General features: G+C 38.2%; 2 protein-coding genes across 2 annotated transcripts; one reads left to right on the top strand and one right to left on the bottom strand.

Moving 5' to 3' along the window:
- The first annotated feature begins 503 nt into the window (after nt 1–503).
- Nucleotides 504–7,243, top strand: LOC124635147 (probable prefoldin subunit 4). Its single transcript, XM_047170952.1, has 3 exons — nt 504–669; nt 737–958; nt 6,809–7,243. Exons 1-3 carry the CDS (start codon nt 637–639, stop codon nt 6,959–6,961), a joined length of 408 nt encoding a protein of 135 aa, XP_047026908.1. The 5' UTR covers nt 504–636; the 3' UTR covers nt 6,962–7,243.
- A 733-nt stretch (nt 7,244–7,976) lies between these two features.
- On the bottom strand, nt 7,977–19,061 carry LOC124635144 (sodium/hydrogen exchanger 8). The gene is made up of 7 exons (XM_047170947.1): nt 17,678–19,061; nt 17,395–17,551; nt 17,149–17,303; nt 16,869–17,020; nt 16,573–16,701; nt 15,908–16,000; nt 7,977–9,692 (listed from the first exon to the last, which is right to left on the bottom strand). Exons 1-7 carry the CDS (start codon nt 18,903–18,905, stop codon nt 9,540–9,542), a joined length of 2,067 nt encoding a protein of 688 aa, XP_047026903.1. The 5' UTR covers nt 18,906–19,061; the 3' UTR covers nt 7,977–9,539.
- Nucleotides 19,062–21,340: the final 2,279 nt, after the last annotated feature.

Below are 21,340 nucleotides of genomic sequence, written 5' to 3' on the forward strand. Positions count from 1 at the left end.
GAAGTAGCGCATTTCCCCAGCGATACTTACATGTCTATTAGTAGGCTAGATGGATGGTTTTCTTATACAATGGAATACAATGAGCAATATTGATATAAATGATTAAAATAAAGTCAAAAACATTCACCACATGCTACCTAACTCAACCATTGAATTTTTCCCATTTTGGCCCCCAATTAGTTACGTTTGTACCTAATCATAATGGCCATTATGTACAATTACACTTGTATTTAGAAATGAATCTATTAAATTGGATCGCTCAGCCAAATTAAAATATATCTATATATATATATATATCCTATGACGACCACACTGACCGTTATAGTCAGTAAGACCTTGGACCACAAACAGCAACGCTTCTCACAGTCGTGGATTATTAGCCCATAAGCAAACTAAGCTCGTGGCCTCACTTTTAGGGGTGCACCAGACAATCAAACTGCAGCTGCTCCAATATGGTCAATCCGTTCTCTGACAAGTGACAGTGACAGTCAGAATGATTGTTGACAGTTGACAGTCATACTTGTTTCGTGCGGCTTCTGATGGTGTAATTTTTTGTGTTTAAAGACTTGAGTGGCCTTAAACACCAAAATTTAAATATTATTTGCTTAACAATTAAAAGTTATACCCAAAGATACTATGGCTAATTCAGGAAAAGGAACTTTTCAACCAGTAAGTTCAGGTAATTATTTATAACATGAGGTTATATTACAGTCTGTTCACACATTTTTATTTTTAGGACTCAGATGTTCACATTTCGTTCGAAGATCAACAGAAAATAAATAAATTTGCTCGTTTAAATGCTAAAGTAGACGACTACAAAGAAGAACTTAAAGTTAAACAGAACGATATGAAAAACTTAGAAGAAGCTGTGGAAGAACTCAGTCTTGCTGATGATGGAGAAAAAATTCCTTACCTTATTGGTGAGGTCTTCATTTGTCAAGGACTTGAAGATACATTAGTGAGTAATAATTTTAAAACAGAATATAAATCTAACTTTATCTATATTTCAGTAGTGATGTGGTTGCGCCGTGCTCCCCAGAGACTGTTGCAGCTCTGGAGAGTAAACACCCGGCAGCATCGGATGACCTCTCCTTCCCCGACCCTCCTGCCCCAGATTCAGATAATCTATCAATTACAGCCAACCAATTGTGCGCTGCTGTCGGCTCCTTCCGGAGCGGCTCTGCCGGTGGCCTCGACGGCTTGACGCCGCAGCACCTTAAGGATCTGACGTGCTCAAGCGCCGGGGAAGCTGGTGAGTCGCTTTTGAAGGAGCTGACAGCCCTTATTAACCTAATGCTCTCCGGCAATGTGAACGGAGCCGTTATCGACGTTTTGTATGGCGCCAATTTATGTGCCCTGCGTAAAAAAGATGGCGGCATCCGTCCCATTGCCGTGGGATGCACATATCGCCGTATCGCAGCCAAGTTTGGCTGTGCCTACTACAAAGAATCCCTGGCCGCCAAATTTCAGCCCTTACAACTAGGTTTTGGCTCGAAGGGGGGTTGTGAGGCTGCGGTACACGCCCTTTCCACGTATGTAAATAGCGGGAAAGGCGAGGTCATCCTTAAGGTTGACATTAGGAGCGCCTTTAACTCCGTAAATAGAGATACCTTGTTGACGGAAGTTAAAAACGAAATTCCAAAATTATATAAATTTCTTTGGCAGTGTTATAGACATTCAACTAAATTACTCTATAAAGACAAAGTTCTAGATTCGGCCGTCGGATGTCAACAAGGTGATCCTCTGGGGCCTGCCATTTTCAGCTTGGCTATTAACCCTATTATTCGACAGCTAAATTCTAAATTTAATGTGTGGTACCTCGATGATGGGATCCTAGGAGGCGACGCAGATACTGTAGCTGACGACTTTAGATTATTAATACAAAAATTCGACTCAATTGGCTTACAACTAAATTTATCAAAATGTGAAATCTTCATCCCTGATAACAACCAACAAGTCTTTTCGAAATTCCAATCCATAGCTCCAAATTTGACAGTACTAGAAAAAAGTTCCCTTCGCCTCCTGGGATCACCTATTCTCGATGAGTCCTTCACAAGTTATATTAATGAGAAAATTCAAAATTTTAATGATGTTTCAGAGAGATTATACAAAATCAGTATACATTCGGCCTTCACTTTGATTCGGTACTGTTGTTTTGGACCAAAATTTACTTACATTCTTCGCTCCTCACATATATGGAAGCACCCACAAGTTTTGGACAAAGTTGACCAAATTATCAGAAGCACCCTCACCTCCATCCTCAATGTGGCCTTGGACGATCGAGCCTGGCAGCAAGCTGCACTCCCAATACGCATGGGAGGTCTCGGCGTCCGCAAAATTTCAAGTGTTAGTTTACCGGCATTCCTCTCCTCGGTTCACGGTACTGATACATTAACCAGAAAGATATTGTCGTCTTCTGCACTGGTTGATGTTGAAGTACCGTGTTTGACCGATGCGCTGGATGCCTGGAAAATGGCTACTCCCAATATGGATTTGCCCGGCAACCGCTGCTCTCAGAGACAATGGGACGGGCCGCTCTGTAGCACTATACGGAATAATCTATTAAATACGTGTAATAGTGCTGCTGAGCGTGCCCGTTTGTTGGCTGTGGGAGAGTGGGAGTCGGGCCTCTGGTTACAGGCGATCCCGTCATCTAGCATAGGCACTATGCTGGATGACACAACGTTCCGCATCGCTACATGCTTACGGTTAGGCGCTCCCTGTGTTGCTCCGCATCGCTGCCATTGCGGTGAAGCCGTCGACAGCCTCGGGCATCATGGTCTGTCGTGCTGCAGAAGCGCTGGTCGTATTGCACGGCATGCCAGCATTAACGACATTATCCGTCGTGCTCTTTCCACCGCCGGCGTGCCAGCCGTGTTAGAGCCTAATGGACTGGTACGTGACGATGGAAAGAGGCCAGATGGTATGACGTTGTTGCCATGGAAGTTGGGTAGGCCCTTGGTGTGGGATGCAACGTGCGTCGACACCCTGGCGCCATCGCATCTTCCCTGCACGGCAGGTCATGCTGGTGCGGCTGCTGCTTCTGCAGAGACCACCAAGCGGCGCAAGTATAGTAACCTTATTGGGAACCAGAGGCGGCTCGCCCTAAGGAGCGCTGGTGCAGTGAACTCCCTTTCATAAATAATATTATTACTTATTCAAAAACTATTGTAAAGAACTACTGTAAATACTAATAAAAAAAAGACCTTTACACATTACCTACCCATCCCACAGCCCACACCCGTCATACCATATACGGCATGCACCATCATGTCATAGGTAACGCGCGAAGCGGAGCGCTCGCGATTGCGCTCCAATGAAACAGGATTCAATACATTGCATAATACGAAATCCAACAGGAGTGAAAGAGAAATTTCACCATAGGCCTGCGCGTGAAACAAAAGATTTTCTATGCAAAAATAGCCAATTTTGGAGCGCCGCTCACGCGACGTTGCCGGTCGGTCTATTTTACCAATCACGCGCGCCCGACAGCGATTGCGCGCGACGTTGCCACTCTGATATAAACAAACAGATGACAGATCATACATGCGCGCGAACGGCGAACTAATTCGGGATTTTTTAAATTAATAATCACATACGTGTTGAAATAGTACGTGTTACTTATTACTATTAAAGTGAGTGTTAAAATGGACAATTATAATGTGGAGTTCATTAAAAACTGTGAAAAAACCTTACAAATTCGGCTTGAATTGAAGGCAAAGGGACCGCCACGGCCTGAACTTAACCTTACGCAAAAATGTACCACAAAAACAAAAACATATACGCGTGTGTTTAAATCCGAACAATATGTGAAAACACCGTGGTTGTGTGGTTGTGATGTGAGTAACAAATTATTTTGTTTTCCGTGTCTTTTGTTTGAAGCGGGCACGGCCGGCGGAGGTGAGACTGCTTGGACTGAAACGGGCGTTGAAGACCTAGCTCATCTTTCAATTAAAATGAAAAAACATTCACAATCTCGGTACCATTTGTTGAATGAACTGCAATTAGCGTCTATCGGACGACAAGATATTCGTAAATCTCTAGATTCCGCGTACCGAAAGTCTATCCGCGAGTTCAATGACCGTGTCGACGAAAACAGGTATATTTTACGAAGATTAATAGATTGTGTACTATTTTGTGGTGCATTTCAAATTGCTTTACGAGGCCACGATGAGTCTTCGGAATCCCTGAATCCCGGAATATATAGAGGTTTGGTAGATTTTGTAGCCGAGATTGATTTGGCCATGAAGCAGCATTTAACCAGCAGCTCCGTTTTTAAAGGTACTTCAAAATCAATTCAAAACGACATTTTAGACGCGATCTACGAGGTTTGCATATGTGAAATACAACAACAAATTAAAAAATCCAACTTTGTTGCTATTCAGGCAGATGAGACTACCGATTGTTCTACAATTCAACAGTTAGTGTTCATTGTGAGGTATGTACATGATGGTAAAATTTATGAGAGATTTATAAAATATTTGCAACCTAAAGGGCACACAGCAGAAATATTAGCGGCAGAGATACTGAATGAGCTGGATTCGTTAAATATTGATAAAAATAAATTAATTGGCCAATGTTACGACGGAGCTTCAGTTATGAGTGGAAATTCAAATGGTGTGCAGAAAATTGTAAAAGATATATACCCATATGCATATTACGTGCACTGTTATGCACATCAACTCAATCTGATATTAGAAAGAGGGGCATGGATTAATAATGCTATAAGAAGTTTCTTTTGCAACCTACACGCGTTTCCGTCGTTTTTTACGCGTTCGCCGAAACGATCGGAATTCCTAAAAGAAATTGTCAACCGCAGGATACCAGCCGCTCCACAAACTAGGTGGAATTATAATACACGGACAGTGATAGTTATTCACGATAACTTAGGGTCCCTAAAAGAGTGCATGCAAGCTATCATGGATTCGCCAAACAGTGATTCGAACACATTCAACCAAGCTCAATCGCTCCTTTCATATTTAAATAACGACGACTTCCTGTATTGGCTTAATTTCTTCGCAACACTGATGCCTCATTGTGAAATGCTGTTTAAATTTTTACAGACTCGATCTATTGACTCAATAAAAATTACTAACGAAGTCGGCAAATTTGAAAAAATAGTAAGCGAGTTGCGTAACGCAGTGCCGCCGCCTTCGCCCGCTAAAAAACGCCGGCCGAATAATGTCAGTCATTCGGCAATGCGTAAGGAAATATGTGACGTAGTAAGAATGCAAATAAAGGACAGATTTGTGTATACTGATCATCTATTGGCGTCAAAACTTTTTTTTACCGGCAATTTTGAGAACTACAACCAAAACTTTCCGGAAGAAGAATTCAAAAAAGTGGTTAAAACATATGATTTTTTGGAAAGCTCAAAACTGAAAAACGAGCTAGTAGTTATTTACAGCAGGAAAGATTTCCATAACGCGGATGGCGCGGTAGCTTTACTGCAACACTTTATAGAGTTCAACCTAGAGTCAGTTTTTGCTGAAAGTATTAAATTATTAAAATTAATTTGTACAATACCGATGACCTCGGTCGAAAGTGAGCGCTGCTTTTCCACCTTAAATAAAGTGAAAACTTTTACGCGTAATAGCATGACACAGGACCGTTTAAATGCGTTGTGCATGATATCTATAGAAAAACGGCTGATTAATCAGATATCTGATTTTCACAGAAAAGTCATAGATATTTTTGCACACCAAAAAGACAGACGTATGCATTTTCTCTATAAGTAATTTTGTTTAAAATAAATAGTATTGCTAACGAGATGTATTTTAATTGTTTTTACCTTTTGTAACACATTTACAGCAAATAAATTAGGAACTTTGACTTTGAGTTTTCAAGTGAACACCCAAACAATTTTGTTACAAGCCGCCTCTGTTGGGAACTATACTTTTGAGCCGTTTGGGGTCGAAACGCTCGGACCGTGGGGCCCGAGTTCACGGTTACTTTATAAGGACATCGCGAAAAGGCTTGTCGACGCTTCGCGTGACCAGAGGGCTGGCTTATTCTTCGGGCAAAGAATTAGCATTGCCATTCAACGTGGCAATGCAGCCAGTCTTCTGGGCACGTTTCCGGAGGACAGTGATGCGGAGGAATACTTCGACGCCTGATCGATGCTCTTTTATATTTTATGTTTATATATATTTTGTATATAGTATTTTATTTTTAGTTTTGTATAAAGATAAGTAGTATAAGTTAGTTGTATGTTGTATATGTATATTTATTATTAAGATATTGTAAAAAGTCAATTAAAAACTTTGACGCTTACTTTATCTATAGAATCATAGAATACTCCTTTGAAGAAGGTATTGTCTGTTACTATAAGGATGTTTCAAGCTCCTTTTGGTTATTTAGCGTGTACAGTAGTATTACTTTGCTCACTCTGACCAAATATTCTGGTTGGTAGAATCTCACTATTATATATTGTTTACATATCTGGCTAGCTCTGATAAAAGAAATGTTCACCCCCCTATAACTCAAAATGTATTTTATTTACGCATATCAAATTTCTAGTATCTGTTGAGACTCTTAGTCTGTAGAGTCTTACTTGGCAAGTTTTAATAGAAAATTAAATACTTGATTCATTGCGTTTAGTAGGTTTATAACAAGGTGTATGAAAACTTGCCAAGTAACATCATTAAAAAGTAACTATTTTTAACTGAGGTATGTGTATGGAACTTGATACTTATTCAGATCTCACTTCTTTTATAGGCGAAGCATTCCCATATTATCGAACTTGGCAGCCTTTCACATTTTTGTTTTGGGTGGGATACTTTATTAAAGAATCACTTTTATTTTTCAGAAATCATTAGATGAAGCCAAGTCACGAAAAGTGAATGAAATAAATGAGCTTGAAGCTAAATGTGATGAGCTTAAATCTCAAATGGGGGAATTAAAAGCCCATCTTTATGGCAAGTTTGGAAGTCATATAAATTTGGAGAATGAAGAAGATTAATTTTAACTTACTTTTACTATAACTATAATTTGCATTAAATTAATAAAAAACAGCACTCCACATAATAAATATTTATATTATATATTGGTTTAAGTATATAATCATAATTGCTATTAGTAAAACATATTACAGCTGCTTAAGTAAATATCACAACTAATATTTTTGAAAATTTAGATAGTTATAACATTATTATAATATTTCAGCCATCTGGGATGAAGCTGTGTACTCATTTGATGATTATTGTTTAACAAAACATTTACTTAAAATAAAAGATTAACTACACATTTCTTTTTTTTTAGACTAGCTATATGTTTTCACAAAAGTACCTACTGGACTTTTTCAAAAAGTCATCTCCCTGCCATACGTAATGTAATGTTAGAACAAAATCTCAACAACACAAACTGATCGTAAAGTTCAGAATCACATGTTGTGCAGTTATAACAAAACACATATAAACGTTACATATCTAACATAATATAATTGATACGGAAAAAGGATCTATTGTCTGTAATATTTACACATATGTGCATTTATTTGCATCAATTGTAATTGTTTTTATATCCTTTCGCTTTTCCTATAATATTAAAACCCACATTTACGTAGTTACAATAGTGCTGATGTGGTCAAAATATAATAAGACAGAACACAACAATAATTGTGTCTGCTACTCAAAAGTATCAATATAAGGTATTACTCCATGCATCACCCACTGGCAGACATCACCAAGAGCTGAGAAAGAAACATGTGATGTAGACTCCCATTATTTGCAGTGACAAATCTGGGGCCCGATTCTCCTAATTTTACTTAAGCAACATACGATTCACATTCGACTGAGATCCAATCCCGACTCAATTACGATTGAGGCGTATGTGGTATTCTGCTATTTTTTTCTGTGAAATAAACGTTTTTATCCTTTTCTGTCATTCAATAATGAATCATTTTGTCTGCAAATGATTTACGATTGCAATATGATTGTAGAGCAAACTACCGTATAGACCAAAATAACAGACCAATCGAATGTCGTTGGAATACGATTGGTCTTATATTAGTAGCAGAGTGCCCGATATGGTTAAAACTGCTATTGCGATTCAATTTCTATTCGATTTTGACATTATTAACTTAGGAGAATCGGGCCCCTGAATGAATGTATCAAATCTAAGTGCAATGCACAGAATTGTACCGCAAACTATTTACAAGATATATATGAGACATGAATCTCAACGTTGAGTGTAAGACGTTTGACACTGTATCAAAAAGTCAATCTTGAATTTTAAACTATGATAAGTGATCATTTCAACTAAATGTAATTTATGCACAGAGATGAAAAAATAAAAATTAAAGCTAGTTAACAATGCTTAAGTACAAACCATTTACAATACCTATTACTATGAAATCACATTTAATGTGTATATCTACATTACACAACCAAAATACTACAATGGCCTGATAAAGCATGTATTATTTGCGATTGTAAATAATAACTTGTGTTGAGAGACCCATTCAATGACAACTCTTGTGACAAGCTCATGTTGTTAATTAATTTACATGCCACGCCAAAGACAAAGACATACGATTTAGATAAAAGTCGAATCCTTTTCTAAACATTCAATCATATCACACATTTCTTGACTAAAATAAATTATAATACTCGATAGGAATCCTTGATAAAAATAGTCACTCTGTGTAATTGCTAACGTAACCGAATTTTATACAATTATTTCAATTACATAATTAGTGACAATACTGAAAATGTTTGAACATTTAATAATCCGGTGATCCTTTATAATCGGTATATTTGCTGAAAATGAATTAATGTTGTAGGTATACAGCGCGGTGGCGGTCCCAAGGGAACATTGCTCGTGGATCATTTTGTTGCGTCTCCCAAACTGACAAATAATTGCCGCACCCACTTTCGCTGGTTCAATCAGAGAGTCCCACAAACGCGGCGCCGCGGCGCCAGCGTCTTTTTCAATTTTCAAATCCACAATTTTCCACCGGACACCCGGATTTTTGAGTCTGGGCGAGGACGCTCTCTTAATGCGTTAATGTTTACAATAAAAAGGTGCCCGCATTCATTTACTAGATAGGTACACATAGTATAAATTACTTATCTCATTTTCTTTAATTTGTAGAAGTAGTGCAAGCTCAAGACTACACAAAAAAACGCGCGAACTAAACTAGAATAAAAGATAGCACAAAAATGCAAGAAATCAGGTCACATTATTAACTATTCCGTCAGCTATTTCTTTCCCTAAGCTTGCACTTCACTCAATAAGATAGCTAAATAAACGGCGTTACAAAAGTATTTTCAAAAATATAATAAGTTATCATAGCCAAAAAATCTACTTTATCATAATTTGTAATATCTAAGCAAACTCTATATCTATACATTTGGTTGTGATTTTCCTCTTTGCGCTCATTACATATTAGATAAAAATGTAGCGTATGCGTACGGCTTTCGGCTTGACTTTTGTAACACCGCAAATGTTTACGTGTTATGGAATAGTCTTAGAATCATCTGAAAGTTGTACAACCTAATTCAGGCTCAGTATATAAACATACGTAAATATGTGATGGTTTAAACACCTCTCTGCAGACTGCTGTGCGAATTGGAATGTGAGCTTTGTTGTAAACTCTCTTCTTCGTCAGTTTCGCGATCATTCGATATTTTAATAGCTTGATACCACTGGTTGGTAAGATCCGTCATTTGGCTTTTACAATCCTTTAACTCCTGAAACATTGATAAAGCAATTTATCGACTGGTATATCTTTCATCTATAAGTCGTGCTTTTATCCGCATTTATGCATACATCCGATACATCGGAAAATATTGAACGACCCGTGCAACGTGTAACTGTAACTTATATGCGAGCAATTCAATAGTCGCACACTGATTGAGCTAGCTGAGTCGGTCCATATTTTGATTATTATTACAAGGATGAGTACCAAAGTAACCTGTTGAACATAGACTAAAACCAAATCATTTGGACAGACTGGTTGCTCATTCAGTTACTATGTGGCTATAGAGATAAGGCACCTCGCGCGCTAGACGACCACGACCAAAACCGACCGTCTTTCGTAAATCTGGGCCCGATTCTCCTAATTTTACTTAAGCAATATACGATTCACGTTCGACTCGATTCGACTGAGATCCAAGTGTGCGTTACCCTGGCCAGATGTTGTCGAAAATGGTCATTTTAATCTTATAGATAATTAGTTGTGCGTCTTCTGTAATTGTTGCGCACATTTTTAAATTTGTTGCGCTTATAGTTTTTTAATTATTTCACAAAAACATTTCCTGCTGGAGTAACGTTACCCCAGCCAGACCTTTTTTTTTCTGATGGGAATATTTAAATAAATATTACCTATAAAATTATTTGTAAATTAGTTGTAAATGTTGTGCCATATTTTGTATTTGTTCTTTCTTCGGTTGCGAAGTTATTCGAGATTTTGCTGGGGTAACGTTTTCGGTTTTGCTAGATCTTTGAAATGGTTAAGCGGATTCTTATCAAATTTTGTACATGACTTCCTAGGAATTAGTTTAAATTTGTTCGGCAATAATAAAACCAAAATAATGCGTATCTTAAAGGTTATTTCATTAAATGGAAAAACGTTTCAATTGGTCCCAGCACCCTCAATAAGAAGTCTAAAGACTTACTTTAAACGTCATTTTAAAGCTTGTAACTGCCTTCAAATGTATATGAAGTTTCATTAGCATCCTGTAAGTATTTAACAAGTTATGATGATATTCAGTTTTTCACGAGCACGGTCTTGATGCGCGCGGTGTTATTTGGCCACAGGATTGGATATATGAACTGAATGTTATCTCAATAATTAGTTATATAGATCAGGTGTATGTCAGTAAAATTTCAGCTCAGTACATTGGACAATTAATGAGATAATACGATTAAAGTCATTAGGAAGTGAATGACCGTGGTAACCCGACCAAGTTTAGGTGGTTACGAAAAAGCGAAAACGCAGAACATTATACTATCTTTTCAAATGTTTAGTATAATACACCTTACAATTTCGGTACAGACGCGTACACTGTTGTTAAATACATAATAATAATATAATATTATTTTTATCTAGTTGCACAAACTTAACAAAAATCACCGCTAGAGCGTGCCCTAGTAGACATACGTAAGTTTAGTGTTAACTGAAAAAAAACATTGTATATTATTTATTGTCTGTGATCATTACACATTCCAATATGTGTTTATTTAAATAAAAACTGTAACTGTGTATACTGAAATCTATAATTTAAGTAAAAAATAATAGAAAATTAAAAAAAAAGCAAAATTACTATCTGTGATTGTTTTTAAGTATAAGTATACTTTAAAAGTTCAATTGAAATGATTATTTTACCTGCCAATAAAAAATCTTTAAAAATCATGTAGTTTTTTTTTACTTTTGTACACGTCTGTACTAAATTTGTAACACCATACTACATATTTTAGAAGGTACCATAATGTTCTGCGTTTTCGCTTTTTCGTAACCACCTAAACTTGGTCGGGTTACCACGGTCATTCACTTCCTAATGACTTTAATCGTATTATCTCATTAATTGTCCAATGTACTGAGCTGAAATTTTACTGACATACACCTGATCTATATAACTAATTATTGAGATAACATTCAGTTCATATATCCAATCATCCTCCGAGCCTTTTTCCCAAACTATGTTGGGGTCGGCTTCCAGTCTAACCGGATGTAGCTGAGTACTAGTGCTTTACAAGGAGCGACTGCCCTGCCTGACCTCCTCAACCCAGTTACCCAGGCAACCCAATACCCCTTGGTTAGACTGGTGTCAGACTTACTGGCTTCTGACTACCCGTAACGACTGCCAAGGATATTCTATGACAGCCGGGACCTACAGTTTAACGTGCCATCCGAAACACAGTCATTGTGATCATTGTGTCTAAGATATACTTAGAAAGTACATACAAACTTAGAAAAGTTGCATTGGTACTTGCCTGACCTGGAATCGAACCCGCGCCCTCATACTCGAGAGGTTGGTTCTTTGCCCACTAGGCCACCACGACTTTTTCATATATCCAATCCTGTGGCCAAATAACACCGCGCGCATCAAGACCGTGCTCGTGAAAAACTGAATATCATCATAACTTGTTAAATACTTACAGGATGCTAATGAAACTTCATATACATTTGAAGGCAGTTACAAGCTTTAAAATGACGTTTAAAGTAAGTCTTTAGACTTCTTATTGAGGGTGCTGGGACCAATTGAAACGTTTTTCCATTCAATGAAATAACCTTTAAGATATGCATTGTTTTGGTTTTATTATTGCCGAACAAATTTAAACTAATTCCTAGGAAGTCATGTACAAAATTTGATAAGAATCCGCTTAACCATTTCAAAGATCTAGCAAAACCGAAAACGTTACCCCAGCAAAATCTATACATATAATAAATCTGTAGAAAAGTAATTTTTGTACATTGAAGAAATTGACAAAAAAAAATAGCCAGCAAGTTAAAGGATAACTAACAAAACCCATTTCCATAATTTTTGTCATTTTTGTCTGTTTGTCTGTTTGTCTGTTTGTCTGTTTATCTGTTTATCTGTTTGTTCGTTCGGGATTCACGTAAAATCTACGAATCCAATGCAGACAATGCTTATATACAAAAATTCTACGTAACTTGGGGTATTACTTAGTTTTTGTTTCATCGAAATCGATTCACTCTATCAAAAGATATGATTAATTTTGTGAATTCAAGATGTAAAATATTACGACACGCAATCTGTTTGTCAAAACTGTACATTTGAATGTTGTACTTATATTAGTTGATCGGTCTATTATTAACCTTTACACAGAAAATCACACCCTCATAAGTAACTTTGGAAGAAAAAAAAAATATGAAAATTTTGTTTAGCCAAGGTTAAAGTAGCTCCATCTGTGGTAATCTGTGGTAAATAAAATACATCAAATTTGTCAAAGGAGTGAGGTGGTAAATGACAATAAATTACAATACATTCTTTATAGAGGATTATTACTTCAACAGATGGAGTTGTGTATTTTCCGTAATTCACCATATTTTAACACGTAGTGTAATTTTTCGATAGACATTTTCAATAGTGTTTGTCAGTTTGCCGTGCCACATCAAAATCCAATTATAATTATTACCTTGATGAAAGGAAAATTAATAGTTCTCAGCCAAATTTAAAACGGTGCCATCTAAATTATTTTTTGAACATTATGTCAAAAATGATGACTTTAGTGGAACAATTAATTATCATTTAAAGTTACAGATGGAGTTCATATCAGGATTTTGTCATAAACATAGTTTAGCTTATCTTCCACTAATGTGGTGGCCTTAAAACAAATTACTTTGAGTGAGTAGTATTAAGTAGACCTTAATTATTTTTTCTGATGCAAAATATGTAAACTTAATCCTAGAAGAAAGGAGGATCTGTCTTTCGCAAGCGCTGCTAAGCGTGAGGTAGGTAGGTAATGTAGGATTCTGTAGCTTTAAAAACAAGCCCAGATACAAAGTGCAGATAAGAAATGGGAGCTTTCTCGATTTAATACCATACACACGTAAAATGCTTTATGCGTCTGAAAACGTACAAATTGCGCGTCGCATACCAGTCTAAAAAAGTCTAAAAAAACACCTTTTGTATAAAAATACGTTTGATGTCATTCAATCACAAAGACAGAAATTTTCTCTGTTGCAAATCCTATCCACCTATATTTATATCCTAATCCAGCATGCATTGCAGGTGTGCATTGCACAAAAACCAATGGTATCCTATTCGAGAAGTCAAAAGAGTCGACCTGCCAACGTCAGCTTCTGCGCTAAGCAAGTGTTCTTAATAGTACCATCAGAATCACATTCATCGTTGAATGAAGTGAATAAATTTTCAGAAACCACAATAACAGTAGGAGCCAAAGCGTATGATCGCTTCATAGAGCTCTGATTGGCCCCAGGTGACCAAGTCAGGTCTGATTTGTTCGTTCATCAGATCTTTGAAAGTGTGTCGGTGGATACTTACTGTCGTCCTGTGTGACACAAACTATGGTATATAAACGTCCTCCGCAAGAGCGAAATTTTTCCCGGTGTGCGGTAGTGACGCACAGTATACAACACTTATGTTTCTTTCGATTTGCTGGCTCCACCAAGAAATGACAAATTGCAAGCGTACATTTTGAAAATCTTGGCAAAACTGCAGGTTTCAAGTACACATGAAGTGGATTCTCACAGATACGTACATTTTGCCTATTCGTGAACTATTGCAAACATTTCGGTGGAGTCCCGGCTTAGGCCTCCCCCACATTAGGCGTGCGCGATCCTCGGGCGTGTGAGTAGCGCGGGCGCCGCGCGTGCGTCGCGAGCGCGTTGCGTTAGCGTCGCGTTTTGCTGCCCTGCGGCATTTGCAGCGCGCTCGCGGCGCGCACGCGCCGCTCTCCTTGACGTTTAACTGCTAAGGCGTTAAGCGGGCGGCGGGGATAGCGGGCGAAGGGGTAAGAACGCAACTCGAGCGCCGCGTGCTCGCCGCGAGCGCGTCGCTTGCACTCTTCACACACGCCGCAGGGCAGCAAAACGCGACGTTCATGCAGCGTGCTCGCGACGCCCGCGCTACTCACACGCCCGATGATCGCGCACGCCTAATGTGGGGTCAGCCTTACCATAGTGAGTAAGTGCACAGAAAATCCCCGTCATACAAGTGTTTCTCCCCAGTAGTGAAACTATCCTACCCTATGCGCCTGCTGATGATGATGACTCATTTTATCATCCATCCAGCTATTCCCCAACTATGTTGGTGTTGGCTTCCAGTCACCAAATCTGTTTGAGTACCAATATTTTGCTTGGAGCGACTACCTATCTACCTATCTTCAATCCAGTCACAAGCCGATATCCATGGTAAGACTGACAGACTTTCTGGCTTCTGATTAGTCGCAGCAGCTGCAGAAAATGTACAAATGACAGCTTTGTCAGACTTAAAGCATATAGACATAGATTATAACTGTTTCCTGTGAAAATTACTTACGCATCATACGTAATAATTTTCCAAATTGGCTGACTAGATCCAGAGATATTCACAACGTCACAAACTTTACTTCTTTTGTTTAGATAAATGGTCACATCCACAACACAACCTTGATCAATGAATCTATGCGACTGCTAAGTGCTAATCCTAATTATACTGTCACGTGAAAGAATGCACCTACGGGATAAGTAGTATTTTGACTATTCTATATTGCCCACGCAGACGAAGTTGCGGGCAACAGCTAGTCTCGAATAACTTCGCAACCGAAGAAAGAACAAATACAAAATATGGCACAACATTTACAACTAATTTTATAGGTAATATTTATTTAAATATTCCCATCAGAAAGAAAAAGGTCTGGCTGGGGTAACGTTACTCCAGCAGGAAATGTTTTTGTGAAATAATTAAAAAACTATAAGCGCAACAAATTTAAAAATGTGCGCAACAATTACAGAAGCCGCACAACTAATTATCTATAAGATTAAAATGACCATTTTCGACAACATCTGGCCAGGGTAACGCACACGAGATCCAATCCCGACTCGATTACGATTGAAGCGTATGTGGCATTCCGCTATTTTTTCTTTAAAATAAACGTTTATATCCTTTTCTGTTATTCAATAATGAATCATTTTGTCTGCAAATGATTTACGGTTGCAAAATGATTGTACAGCAAACTACCGTATAGACCAAAATCACCGAAATAGCAGACCAATCGCACACCAATCAAATGTCAATCGAATACGATTGGTCTTTTATTAGTAGCAGAATGCCCGATATGGTTAAAACTGCTATTGCGATCATATTGCGATTCGATTTCTATTCGATTTTGACATTATTAACTTAGGAGAATCGGGCCCCTGATCGTTGCGGCCACTGGTCGTGGTCGTCTAGTGCGCGAGGTGCTTAAGGGGGTAAAGCATAAAATAAATAAGTACCTGATGAGTAAATCTCCTGGTGAAGAAAGGAGTGAGATACTTCATGTCTAACCGCACAAAGCCTCGCAGTCGGGTTGCATGTGAATAATTTACCTGAAACATTGTTCTCGTTATTTTTTAATTTATAAACAAGTAGAAGTTTTTCCGCCTCCCGAAGACCGACTTCAACTAACACGTTATATCATGAATGTACGACAAAAAAAACTTTTTACAAGAACTTTAAAAGAAAACAACGACTTCTTAAACACTGCATCGACTAGTCGCCAACTTCTAGAGCGATGCACCTAAAGTATTTTTTTATTGTTTTCAGTATTTTAAGAACTTTACTCTGTCCGTGCCAAACAAAGATATTAACAATACAATTATTATTTCAATTTTTTTCAGACGAATAAATATATTTTAAGAAATTATAACAAAATGCATATTTATGATAAACAAGTCAATCGCAGCGTAACTACGATTTCTTTCGTAATATAAACCCCACCATGAAATACGCACGGAAAGAAGTCACTATTGAGCAGTTTACTTATTTGAGTGTAATTGCTATCTTACTAACAATGCAGTAGGTATGTAAATATGGTTCTCTGCAATGTTTAATGGCAGCTTGCAACTAATTTCCAAGCTCATTTTAAATAAGTAATAGGTGAGTGAATATTTTCCCTTACCTCTAATTCCTCTTCGGTTATCTCAGACAAATGTTCAGAGTCTATGGCCTGGCCCCATTCCCGTGTTTTTGACAAACTTACTTCTTTCTGCTTACGTAAGGATCTTGAACGCTTTGTTTTTTTGTTAGCCTGTAATAAAATTATAAATTAATATTAAGTTTTCGAAACAACATTTTGAATGAGCATATTTTGGACTTGCAATGGACACAATTACAAGTAAAACACGTACTTGCGCAGTAGGCAGAACTTAATTAAGCAAGAACAGTTTTTTCTTAATCATAAAAAAAATTACTTACTCTCAAAAACTTAAGTAAAGGCATTGTTGATCCACCAAAGAATAAAGTTGTAAATAATACTATTATAAGAGTCGTGGTTATGATCACATGACGTGTTTCGTCAGAGAAACCCAAATGTAGTGATAGTGCATAGGAAATTGCTCCTCGTAGTCCTGCAAAATTATCAATTTATTCTTAAATATAAGTTTGGTTGCGAAAGTGGCTTAATTAATTAAATAATATTCCGACATTTTCAGAAAAAGATAATGTAATATTTGTAACAAAAAAAATAACTTCTTACCACTGAACCACATTATAAACATCATTTTCTTAGTTATCTTGTGTTCGCGGAATTTATTGCAGAGTAAAGCAAGTGGGAAAATATTTGCAGCTCTGCCAACTAAACACATGACTATGCTCCAAACTACAAGTGCTGGTTCCACACGATGTCTGAAGCTGGACATACAAAAACATTAGTTTTATTAGTTATAGTAATTCAGGACAATCAATTAATTGTTGTGGCAATTTATTAATTCAAATACAATACCTGAATATAGCCAATCCTAAGTATGCAAATACACAGGTTTCAGCAATAAAAGCTAAAGTTCTCATAGTCTGCTGCATAGTAACCTGTGTCACTGTAGATAAATTGAAATGTGTGTAATGAGACATTACTACTCCACAAAATAATATTGCCATAATTCCTGAAATAAAAATAATGGTTCATAATAGCAAACTACTAAAAAAAAACTGTCAATTTTTAACAATAAAATGTACTTTAAATTCTTAAAGCTTGTAGATCTAATGATTTAATGAATTATGACACTTACCTGATAGATGAATACCCTCAGCCAATACGTACGGAGCATAAGTAAAAACTAACATCATACCAAATTCAAGAGATGGATTTTTACGTAGATCAACATGTTTCAAAAGTAGAGCACTAACAAGTGCAAACAAGACTCCTATTCCCGCTGAGGCAAAAAACATTAACCAAAATCTATTTATTGCAGAAAGGATGGCTTCGCCAGTAGACATTAGAGGATCATTAGAATCCAAAACAGCTGTTGTCAAAACAATAGCAATAGCATCATTCAGTATGCTCTCTCCGAAAACCAACATGTTGAGCACTGGGTCTACATCAAGTGCATGGAAGATTGCTACTGTAGCAACAGGGTCTACTGCTGATATCAGAGAGCCGAAGGCAAAAGACTCCACAAAACTCAATTTGTACACTACCTGGGCCAGCCCCAGCAAATATATGCCTGCACCAATCACAAATGCTGATATAGCAGTCCCAACTATTGCAAAAAGTAGAATGGATCCAATGTTTTGGAAAAAGTTTCCTTTGTGCAAATTGTAACCTGATTCAAAAATTATAGGAGGTAGGAGTACTAAAAAAAAGGCAGTTGGAGAAAATGCTTCCTCCTTCCTCCAATTTGCAATGTTCTTAATGGACATCAAGTTTATAATCATACCAATCAAAGCACCAAGGAACACTATTACCACACTTTCAGGCAAATATGAGAATCCAGTTTGAAGCATAAGATGAATTAGTAGAATACCAAGTGCTAGCACGCACAATACAAAAAATATGGCCATAGAACTGTTGTGTTCATCTTCTGCAGAGCTTTTCTCAGGTAAAGGTGCTGCATCTGATGGGCTGACCACAGAGGCATTAGGAGTTGCAGATGCAGAAATATTTACAAGTACTACTGACAATATAGATTCATTCTTTTCTGCAGCCATATTATTACTTTCAGTAGAAGAGCTCGGTGTTGAATTCACAATTTGATTGTTTACAGTTGATTCACTGGAACTTTGCATACTTTGGTTCTGTATACTGGCACGCTTTGACCTTGATAAAATTTCACTTTCATGATCAATTTTATAATTGTAATTTCCTTTATCTTTCCAGTTAATATGTGGCTCAGAAAATACCGACTTCTGGTTTCTCTGTTCGCTCGATGAAGATGACGACTTCAAATGTTCTCCATAACAAAAACTAATTAAACATATTATACCGATCCAAAATATGTCCTTTCGAATACATGGCATTTTGGTAAATTTTCGGTGTTCACTATATCAGTTATGAGCCTCTCACTGTATTTCTCAAGTCGTTTGTATTTTGTTAAACTTCTATTTTCCGATATTTATGGATAGGAAAATTATTATAGCTTCGTTGACAAGACAATGTTTGGTGACAGATGGGATGGAGATTTTATGTCAGCCTGCCAAGTGTCAAGTCGCACGTCACTGCTGCGTTCCGCTTGCTCCTTATTTCTGTGTTTCGACAAGTTTCAATCGTGTGATGCCGGCTATAGTTTTCATAAACATTTTGTCACTTACTTAAGGTTACTTGTAATGGGCTGTGGAAATGTTCGAAGGAGTTAAAGCGGCCCTGGGTACGTACATAAAGGGCTTATGAAGGAACATGGTGGGTTTTCGTCAATAAGAGTCAGACAGCGTCTTCACGTTCTCCAACACCTGCTACCTGGCCCTAGAAGAAAAGGAAAAAGAAGTCAGTCAGAAAACTATTCAAATGTTCCAAGAGATTTTGAAAACAATTTGACAAGAAATCTGAATTTCTTGAGTCCCGGCTCAAAGGGCTCGGTGCAATGCTCTTTTTTTTAGTTGGCAAAGGCTCACTCACATAGTACCTAGGTAAAACGCCATCTGGCACTGTTTTTGGGAACTTTTTTTTATTCTCAAAAAGAAACCCTCCCATTGAATTGAAAGTAGAATGGAGCCCCCGACCTAGGCGAGGTCGGCGAGAAAAGGTTGAGGGCAAAGTACACTCCCACGAATGATAAAATTCGCCCCCGGGTGAAGGTTTCAAAGGGCGGGGTGTCCACGGCAGCTTTTGCTCGGTGGCACTCCTACCACCGAACAGTTGCTGAATACACAAAGTCATCCCTGAGTTGCACATGATACAGCTCGGCGACGACTGGGATGTCGATCATTCACTCCACCCCACCATGCTCTGGGGTCGATTCTGTTTGTCGATTTTGAATGCCCGATATGGTTAAAACTGCTATTGCGATCATATTGCGATTCGATTTCTATTCGATTTTGACATTATTAACTTAGGAGAATCGGGCCCCTGCTAATTTCACTTAAACGACATTCGATTCACATTCGACTGAGATCAATTCACGACTTAATTACGATTGAAGCGTATGTGGCATTCCGCTATTTTTTCTTTTAAATTAACGTTTTTATATTCATATTCAATTTTGACATGAGTAACTTAGAAGAATCGGGAAAGTCGTGGTGGCCTAGTGGGTAAAGGACCAACCTCTCAAGTATGAGGGCGCCGGTTCGATCCCAGGTCAGGCAAGTACCAATGCAACTTTTCTAAGTTTGTATGTAGGTACTTTCTAAGTATATCTTAGACACCATTGACTGTGTTTCGGATGGCACGTTAAACTGTAGGTCCCGGCTGTCATCGAACACCCTTGGCAGTCGTTACGGGTAGTCAGAAGCCAGTAGGTCTGACACCAGTCTAACCAAGGGGTATCGGGTTGCCCGGGTAACTGGGTTAAGGAGGTCAGATAGGCAGTCGCTTCTTGTAAAGCATTGGTACTCAGCTGAATCCGGTTAGACTGGAAGCCAACCCCAACATGATTGGGAAAAGGCTTGGAGGATGTAACTTAGAAGAATCGGGCTCCTGGAGCAATAGATCCCGAGCCCTGGCGCAGTGGTTAATGTTTGCTTGGAGCGTCAGGGGCAACGGCGGATCCAGGGGGTAGGTCACAAGGTCATGACCCCCCCCTGGGCCAGGTTCAGGACCTAAGAGGACCAATAATTGAAATGGTTAAACACGATGTTTTATGTTTTTGTTATAAGTATAAGATAATTTTTATTCCGAGTGAATAGGTAGATACCTACATAGTTACAGGTAGAGTAGTTTTACTGAAGAATTTGTGCTCGCAACGCTCGCTCTCTATTCTTTATTTACTCTTTATCCGTACCCAAAAGGAGGAAACAGGACCGTGTTACTAAGAATCCGCTGTCCGGGTTGTCTACATTACATGCTGTATTGTATCTCATGCAGGGCCGTCTTAACCTATGGTGCAGGGTGTGCGAATAACCCGGGCGCCTCGATCTCAGGGGCGCCGCGGGACGCCCCACCACCAGGAAATTTCGAAGAAATTACACCCGTTCGATAAGGAAGTTCCACATTGTATCATGATACTGACAAAAAAGTCGCCTTCGCTTTCGAAAAAATTCTAGCTCGCTACGCTCGCGAGTAAATGACTATGTCTGTACTGTATTTCTGATTGTTTATTATTTTTATTGACGCACCGAATCAACGAACACAAATGGCACTCGCTCTAATCACGGTTCCTTTTTATTTGTACGTAATTCCCAGTCTGATTTGTGAGTCTTCAAACAAATAATTGAAAAAAGTTCGCGCTCGCTGCGCTCGCGGCTACTTGTTGCTTTACAGTGTACTTAATCAGGTACTTTTGTGTCGTAGGCTCAAAAAA

Source organism: Helicoverpa zea, chromosome 12 (genome assembly GCF_022581195.2).
Source record: "Helicoverpa zea isolate HzStark_Cry1AcR chromosome 12, ilHelZeax1.1, whole genome shotgun sequence".
In the NCBI taxonomy this organism is placed as follows: Eukaryota; Metazoa; Arthropoda; class Insecta; order Lepidoptera; family Noctuidae; genus Helicoverpa; species Helicoverpa zea.

Bases quoted from the DNA above. Each gene is read 5' to 3' on its own strand.
- LOC124635147 (XM_047170952.1), top strand. From the start codon at position 637: ATGGCTAATTCAGGAAAAGGAACTTTTCAACCA. The intron at 670-736 runs GTAAGTTCAGGT...TTTTATTTTTAG, and splicing joins GAAAAGGAACTTTTCAACCA to GACTCAGATGTTCACATTTC. The intron at 959-6,808 runs GTGAGTAATAAT...TTTATTTTTCAG, and splicing joins AAGGACTTGAAGATACATTA to AAATCATTAGATGAAGCCAA.
- LOC124635144 (XM_047170947.1), bottom strand. From the start codon at position 18,905: ATGCCATGTATTCGAAAGGACATATTTTGGATCGGTATAATATGTTTA. The intron at 17,304-17,394 runs GTATTGTATTTG...TTGTATGTCCAG, and splicing joins TTAGGATTGGCTATATTCAG to CTTCAGACATCGTGTGGAAC. The intron at 16,702-16,868 runs GTAAGTAATTTT...ATTTTATTACAG, and splicing joins CTTTACTTAAGTTTTTGAGA to GCTAACAAAAAAACAAAGCG.